Source organism: Pristis pectinata, chromosome 1, assembly GCF_009764475.1.
Source record: "Pristis pectinata isolate sPriPec2 chromosome 1, sPriPec2.1.pri, whole genome shotgun sequence".
Lineage (NCBI taxonomy): Eukaryota > Metazoa > Chordata > Chondrichthyes > Rhinopristiformes > Pristidae > Pristis > Pristis pectinata.
This window is the reverse complement of record NC_067405.1, coordinates 147,998,332-148,007,097: the sequence shown is the minus strand read 5'-3', so window position 1 is coordinate 148,007,097 and position 8,766 is coordinate 147,998,332. Positions and strand designations below refer to the sequence as shown.

The 8,766-nt window shown below is 54.8% G+C and overlaps 1 protein-coding gene across 1 annotated transcript in view; it reads left to right on the top strand.

Annotated features, from left to right (window-relative positions):
- Nucleotides 1–692: 692 nt before the first annotated feature.
- Nucleotides 693–8,766, top strand: part of LOC127572882 (nesprin-2-like) — a 139,628-nt gene continuing 131,554 nt past the window's right edge. Inside the window, exon 1 of the mRNA XM_052020634.1 lies at nucleotides 693–1,233. Within this exon, the coding sequence (XP_051876594.1) occupies nucleotides 1,155–1,233 (79 nt within the window). The 5' untranslated portion in view covers nucleotides 693–1,154. The remainder of the gene's footprint in view (nucleotides 1,234–8,766) is intronic.

The window sequence follows — 8,766 nt, the reverse complement described above, 5'->3', positions numbered from 1 at the left end:
GTCAGCACCCTGGGGTGGGGGGACCCGTCCCCCAGTGAGGGGCAGCACCCTGGGGTGGGGAGGGAAGGGAACATATTCCTCCCTCCCCCCTGTGCTGCTTCGGGAAGTGAGCAGGAGATGAGGCTGATCTGTTTCCGACCCCGCCGTTACCACGGTTACCGCGCCCTCCCTGCAGAGGACTGGTGTCACCATCCCAGCTCAGCGTCTGGTGACAGGCTGAACACTGCAGGAGCACTGAGGGTACAGGCGGGCACAGTCCCCGTGGCACTCACACACACACACACCACTCACACTCACACACTCACATCTGTCTCACACACACCACTCTCTTACACACACACACCACTCTCACACACAGCACACACATACACACTCACCACTCACACACACACCTCTCACACACACATCTCTCACACACACCACTCTCTTACACACACACAGCACACACATACACACTCACCACTCACACACACACCTCTCTCTCTCACACACACTCACCACTCACACACACACACCACTCACACACACACCTCTCTCACACACACTACTCTCACACACAGCACACACATACACACTCACCACTCACACACACACCACTCTCTTACACACACCATTCACACACACACAGCATACACACACACACACACCTATCACACACCACTCTCTTACACACACCATTCACACACATACAGCATACACACACACACACCTATCACACACCACTCTCTTACACACACCACACACGCAGGGGAAGCTGCCGAGGAGAATCACCCTGCAGACCCTTTGACGACTGCCGGGGTGGGCGGAATGAAGCCTCTGGGCGCTGTTTTGTGAGCCGGTGCCCCGGTCAGAGGGAGACGTGCACCGGGGGAGCGGCGGAGCCTGGAGCCCTCCTCTCCGCACAATGTTTGGCTCTGCCCCTCAGTCGCCGCCTTCCTGCAGCCCCGCACTGAGAAAGTTTGTTTAAGCGGGGAATGTGTAACCGAGGGTGGGAGCCGGGCGAGCGGCCGGGATATGCTGGGCGGGGTGGAGCCACCCTGTCGGGAGCAGCGCCGGCGCGCCGGAGGTTTCTCAGCGCTCGCAGGGTCCGGCGCCGGAGCAGGTAGAGGGGTGAGCGGCCGGAGCGGAGCGGAGCGGAGGGGGCAGCGGTGAGCATGTCCCGGGTCGGCGGCGCCCAGGAGGAGGAGGAGGAGGAGGGGGTCGATATCGACAGCGTGAAGTGCGCGCTGCAAGGTAACCGGGGGTGGGGGGTGGGGGGTGGTGGGGGGGGGGGTGAGGTGGGGAGGATCGTTCGGGCCGTCCCCCCCCTGCTGTAGTGGTCATTAGTTTAGTATTGTCACACGAGATGCCCGTCCCCCAGACAGATGTGCACCGGGGCAGTAGAAGGGAAACAGTGCAGAGTAAAGTGTCTCAGTTACAGAGGCAGACAGTAAGGTGCAGGGGCCACGACCAGGTAGACTGGGTGATCAAGTGTCCGTCTTTAGCGTGTGAGAGGTCCCTTCAATAGTCTTATCACAGTGGGGTAGAAGCTGTCCTTGAGCCTGGTGGGACGTGCCCTCAGGATCCTGTATCTTCTGCCCACTGGGGGGGGGGGGGGGGGGGTTGAGAAGAGAGAATGTCCAGGGTGGGTGGGGTCTTTGATTATGCCGGCTGCTTTACCGAGGCAGCGACAAGTGTAGACAGAGTTGACTCATTTACCTCTTGGTTACCGAGGGGTCCGTCAGTTGTAGGTTCAATTAGCCCAACGTCAGGAGCTGTCTGTGAAAGAGTTGGGGGGGGGGGGGGGAGGGTGAGGGGGAGTGGGGGGAGGGGGTGGGGTGAGAGGGAGGGGGAGGGGGGGAAGATGTGGGAAGGAGTTTGTGGATTAGACCTAGTTCACCTCTGGGTGTGAGCAGTTGTGTCTGTGTGTGAAAGTGTGAGAATGTCCCAGAGTGAATGTTGCTGCTTGAAGTCAAGGTGGGCAGGGGTGGGGGTCAGTGGGTGGGACCCCTCCTCCGTAGATCGCTCTCCCCTTCCTCACTCAAAGGATGAACTTTCAGACAGACTGTCACCTCATCCCCGTCGCCTTGTTCACTCTCCTCATCTCCAGCTGCTTGCCTTCCCTTTTGCATTTATTTTAACAAAAGAGGATTTATTTATAAGATTTCTTTATTAGTCACATGTCCATCGAAACACACAGTGAAATGCACCTTTAGTGTAGAGTGTTCTGGGGGCAGCCCGCAAGTGTCGCCACACTTCCGGTGCCAACGTAGCATGCCCACAACTTCCTAACCCGTACGGCTTTAGAATGTGGGAGGAAACCAGAGCACCCGGAGGAAACCCACACAGACACGGGGAGAACGTACAAACTCCTTACAGACAGCGATGGGAATTAAACCCGGGTTGCTGGCGCTGTAACAGCGTTACGCTAACCGCTACACTACCATAGATATTTTATGAAAAGAGGATTATTTATATATTTACAATATGTGCATTATTTCCAAAATTCAAATTACAACATCGTCATCCCTGTCCAGGACACACTCCAGTGCCCACTGGCCCCAGAAGGTCTCCTGAGAGTCAGTGGACACTGCCTGCTCCCTCTCCAGGGACATATCCCCAGAATGGGGCAGGCAGTCGGCTCGGGCGGAACGCCCGTCTTGTGAGTGGCCACCGTGGCCAGGCCCAGGAGCAGACCGATGAGGCGATTCCCCTGGCCGACCCCCCCCCCCCCCCCCCCCCCCCCCCCCCCCCCCCCCCCCCCCCCCCCCCCCCCCCCCCCCCCCCACCCTGCACTGGGTGCCTGAAGATCATTAGCGTGGGGCTGAATTGGAAGCAGACCTGAGGAGCAGCCCCTTCAAACACTCAGACGGGGGCTGCAACCTCTCGCAGTCTGAATGTAGGAATGACGGACGGCTTGGGAGTCCATGGGTGTGAAGGGAAATGTCACCTGAATCCCCCTGGGTTAATGAGGGTTGTAGGGCTACCTGAAGCTTATCCACACCCATGCACTGAGCCCTGGCTAGATCTGGCCACCCCCCCCCCCCCCCCCCCCCCCATCCGTACGAGGGTGGGGTGGAGTGGGGGGGTGGTGACAGTCCCTTCACCACCAACTGTCTGATCATCAGCTGGGAGCCCCCGTATCCTCTGTCACTTTCGGGAGTGGGTGTGAGAGGGGAACGACAGACAGACAGCTCCATCAACACAGGCAGGGTAAGGAAAGCAGGCACATTAAATGCACCAAAAAAATCAAAACCTGCCAGTTATTCGTTCCTGTTGGGCAGATCGATTGACCAAGAGGGAGGGGAGGAGCGGGGAGCCAGTTGCCACACACTGTTGTGTTAGTTAGGTGTGTCGCTCTCACTGTGATAAAGGCTCCAGCAACCTCCACCTCCCTCACCCTGCCTCCCTAACTGGGCTGTTCCCAAACAACAGCCGCACCTTTCGTTCCTCAGTGACAGCCCGTGGGTTGGTACTGGACAGGGAGGAGGAATGGGAGGAGTGCAGCATTGGTGGGGTGGAGCACTAGGCAAGGGACAGGCAGTGACATGGTTTGGATGAACCTCCAGTTGAAAATTTGTTGAAAACTTTCATTAAAGTGGTTTCTGTTTTTCCAAGCTCATGAAACACTCTGATAGTTTGAGAATCTCTGGGCTACACTGAGTGAGACGGTTAAGTGGGAGGTCGAGAGCAGAGTTTGCAGTCAGACCTATCGACCCAACAGATGATTAAACACACATCCAATTCAGGATCCAGTCTCAGAGACACCGACGCACCCTCCTCCGTGAATAACCTGTGTAGACATGGAACAGCAGCCAGCTACACCCCTGTGGGCTTGAGTGTATGTGTTGTTGCCAATGACAACGTAAGTAAATACACAGGAGGAGTACAGACATGGCTGATTGAAACGAAAAATCTGAGGCATGCAACAGAGTGATTACTTCTCATTGGGCAGGGGCTCTGCGCTGACAGTTTCGAGATTTATTAACAGCTCTTTAGTTCTTTTGATTTTTATCCTTTGTGTGTGCTTGAGAGGATGGGACAGATACCCTCTGCACCGTCCCGTCACACACTCCCGGGGTCAGACACAGGGTGAAGCTCCCTCCGCACCGTCCCGTCACACACTCCCGGGGTCAGACACAGGGTGAAGCTCCCTCCGCACCGTCCCATCACACACTCCCGGGGTCAGACACAGGGTGAAGCTCCCTCCGCACCGTCCCGTCACACACTCCCGGGGTCAGACACAGGGTGAAGCTCCCTCCGCACCGTCCCGTCACACACTCCCAGGGTCAGACACAGGGTGAAGCTCCCTCCGCACCGTCCCGTCACACACTCCCGGGCTCAGACACAGGGTGAAGCTCCCTCCGCACCGTCCCGTCACACACTCCCGGGCTCAGACACAGGGTGAAGCTCCCTCCGCACCGTCCCGTCACACACTCCCGGGGTCAGACACAGGGTGAAGCTCCCTCCGCACCGTCCCGTCACACACTCCCGGGGTCAGACACAGGGTGAAGCTCCCTCCGCACCGTCCCATCACACACTCGCGGGCTCAGACACAGGGTGAAGCTCCCTCCGCACCGTCCCGTCACACACTCCCGGGGTCAGACACAGGGTGAAGCTCCCTCCACACCGTCCCATCACACACTCGCGGGCTCAGACACAGGGTGAAGCTCCCTCCACACCGTCCCATCACACACTCGCGGGCTCAGACACAGGGTGAAGCTCCCTTCGCACCGTCCCGTCACACACTCCCGGGGTCAGACACAGGGTGAAGCTCCCTCCGCACCGTCCCGTCACACACTCCCGGGGTCAGACACAGGGTGAAGCTCCCTCTACACAGTTTTGTTGGATGAGGGTTACTGGTAAATTCAGGAGGGAGGTAAGCTGAAGGTTGAGGACTCCCTGAGCCAGGATTATCGAAACTTTCTTCCCTTCGGCACTTTTGTTGACACCAGCACATTGTTGGACCTGGCTGGCCGTGTGCTGCTGGTGTGGGAGATGGGGCAGGGATGGGTGGCTGAAGCTGCCCCATGAACCCTTGCTTCCATTTAGAGTCACAGAGTCTGCAGCACGGAAACAGGCCCTTCGGCCCAACTAGTCCGTGCCGACCAAGATGTCTCCCCTGTGATTCCTCTCTATTGCTCAGTCCTGGGTCTCTTCAGGTTGTTCTTCAGGTTCACACTGACGGACGTACAGACATCGGGAGACGTGGGTACGGCTGGTGAGGGCTGTGGGGAATGCGTCTGATACCATAGTTTGCCGTGATCCATGACACCTTCGTACAATGGCAGATCATGTCCGGAGTGAGTCAGGATTGGGAGGGGGAGGAGGTGGGTGGGTGCAGAACGAGAGGAGAAGTGAGTGGAGCTGAGGCCAGGTAGGGGCAGATGGGGGGGGGCAGGGGGAAGGGCGGGGAGATGGTGGGGGTGGAGTGTTGGGAAAGGGAATGAGAAGCTCACCGTTCAGATATCTGCTTCAGCTGAAGACTTGTTGAAAGTTTCGATTAATATCTTCAAATGTAAAGGGACCATTCATGGTGCTGATGTACAGAGGGATCTTGGGGTCCACGTCCACTGCTCCCTGAAAGTGTCCGCACAGGTTGATAGGGTGGTAAAGAAGGCGTACAGCACGCTCGCCTTCATTAGTCGAGGCACTGATTTTGAACAGGAAGTTATGTTGCAGCTCTGGTTAGGTTGTATTCAGTTCTGGTCGCCCCGTTACAGGAAGGATGTGGGGGCTTTGGAGAGGGTGCAGAAGAGGTTCACCAGGATGCTGCCTGGATTAGAGGGCATGAGCTATAAGGAGAGGTTGGACAAACTTGGGTTGTTTTCTCTGGAGCGGCAAAGGCTGAGGGGAGACCTGATAGAGGTTTATAAAATTATAGTGGCATAGATAGAGTAGACAGCCGGTATCTTTTTCCCATGGTCGAAATGTCTAATACCAGAGGGCATGCATTTAAGGTGAGAGGAGGGAAAGTTCAGAGGAGGTGTGCGGGGTAAGTATTTTACACAGAGTGGTGGGTGCCTGGAATGCGCTACCTGGGGTGGGGGTGGAGGCAGATACGATGGCAGCATTTTAAGAGGCTCTTAGGTAGACACATGAACATGCAGAGAATGGAGGCATGTGGACCTTGTGTAGGCAGAAGGGATTAGGCACAACATGGTGGGCCGAAGGGCTTGCTCCTGTGCTGTATGTTCTCTGTGGCTTCTGCTTTTCCATGCTCCAGGAAGGTTGGGCTATTTTTGTTGAACTTATGGAACTAACAGACGGTAAAATCACATAGAATCATCGACTTGGTGAAGTTGAGGGTGGGAGCGGGACCTGCCGTGAACCTCCAACCACCAGGTAATGGAGCAGGTTTTCTTTTCAGTAGGATAGCCACTGGACCCAGTGTCAGGGATCACGCAGGCAGTGTTGTCTCACTGCAGTGCAGTGTGATGGCCCGGCTGCTCCTGGATTCAGTAGGATAGCCACTGGACCCAGTGTCGAGGATCACGCAGGCAGTGTTGTCCACCGCACCGCAGTGAGATGGCCCGGCTGCTCCTGGATTCAGTAGGGTAGCCACTGGACCCAGTGTCGAGGATCACGCAGGCAGTGTTGTCCACTGCACTGCAGTGAGATGGCCCGGCTGCTCCTGGATTCAGTAGGATAGCCACTGGACCCAGTGTCGAGGATCACGCAGGCAGTGTTGTCCACCGCACCGCAGTGAGATGGCCCAGCTGCTCCTGGGCTTCACCTTTCAAACAGGACAAACCGGAGGTGATGTGAGGGGGAAGGTGAAAGTCTGGTGCAGGTCTCTGTAAAGGAAGAGGAGGTACCTGATGCCTTGGCGGGCTTAAAGGTGGATAAATCCTCAGGACCAAATGGGATCCATGTGAGGTACCAGATGACTGGAGAACATCAGATGTGGTCCCCCATGAGAAGGGCATCAGGGAAAAGCCTGGTAATTACAGACGTTTCAGCCTAATGTCGGTGGGAGGGAAGCTACAGAAAAAATGGTGCCAAGCTTGGTTGAGAGACGGGCAAGACTGGCAGCTCAACCTTCCAGGGTTTCGATGTTTCAGACATGACAGAGAGGTGGAGGAGCTGATTACTGATCAGGCAGAATGTCCCAGCAGAGGCCATCGTGGAGGGCTCACCCAGTGAGGCAATGTGGGTAGAGCTCAGGAATAAGAAAGGTGCGATCACTCTGGTGGGGTTACACTACAGGGCTCCCAACAGGGAGATGGAGGAACAGATGTACAGGAAGGATGTATAGGAAGGATGTATAAACAAGACAGTTATTGTAGTGGAGACACAAGAGATTGAAGATGCTGGAATCTGGAGCAAAGAACAAACTGCTGGAGGAACTCACCAGGTCAAGCAGCATCTGTGGACGCAACGGGATGTTCTGGAGCAAGAACTAGGATTATCGTAGTGAGTGACTTTAACTTCCCCGATATTGACTGGGACTTAGATGGGGCAGAATTTGTTAGGTGCATCCAGGAGGGTTTCTTGAAACAACATGTAGATAGTCCAACCAGGGATAGGGACACACTAGACGTTGTATTGGGAAATGATCCTGGCCAGGTGATCGGAGTTTACGTGCGGGAGCATTTTGGGAAGAGTGATCATAACTCTGCAAGTTTTAAGATAGTTATAATAAGGGTCGGACAGCTCCTCAGGGAGAAAGTGCTAAATTGGGGGAAGGCTAATTACAACAGTATTAGGCAGGAACTGGAGAGAGAGTAGATTGGGAGCGACTGTTTGGGGGTAAACCCACATCTGACATGTGGGAATCATTTAAAGCCAGCTGGTTAGAGTTCAGGACATTCCTGTGAGGGTGAAAGGAGGATGGCAAGGTTCGGGAACCTTGGATGACAAGAGATGTAAGTTTAGTCAAGAAGAAAAAGAAATGTGTGTAAGGTTTAGGAAGCTGAAATCAGACAAAGCTCCTTGAGGAAGGAAGGAGACAAGAACTTAACCAAGGAATTAGGAGAGTGGATAGTCAAAATCTTTCTCCCATGGTGGGGCACAGGTTTCAAGTGAGAGGAAGGGGTTCTAAAGGGGATCTGAGGGGAAAGTCTTTATACAGAGAGTGGGTAATATCTGGAATGTGCTGCCAGAGGAGGTGGTGGAGTCAGAATCAGATCACTCACCATGTTTAGGAGGCATTTAGACAAGCACTTGAATCGGTAAGGCCTAGAAGGATACGGCACTAAAGCAGGAAAATGGGACCAAAGTAGATGGGCCGAAGGGCCCATTTCTCTGCTGTACAATTCTATGACTCTAAGGTATGGTGGATGAGGGTGAGAAGACAGAAGCTGGATTGGAAGAGAAGCTTGCATTTCTATAGCGCCTTTCACCAGTTCAGGGCGACCCAGAGTGCCTCAGCAGGGAAGGCACTGCTGGAGGGGGCAGTGAATATCTTGGCTGAGAGCACGGTGGTGCCTCGCCCTTCTAGAGAAGCATTTGTAAGGCAGAGTATGTTGTTTGGCAGCTTCCCCGGTGCATTCTCGAGAGAGGTAAATCATGAGATCATCTATTTTAGTGAAGTTGGAGTGGATCCCTGCATGTCCCAGACAGTGAGATCTTTGCTTTGAGTCCAGTTGGCAGGTGGACCAGGGATCCTGAGACCAAGCACACCACCAGCAATAGTTGACTCCATGCCTCTTGTGTGGGACCTCCAGCTTCATGACTCAGTAAATTGGTTTATTATTGTCACGTACCGAGGTACATGTGAGAAACTTTGTTTTGCATACAGATCATTTCATTACAAAAGTGCAAGGGAAAACAATAACAGAATGC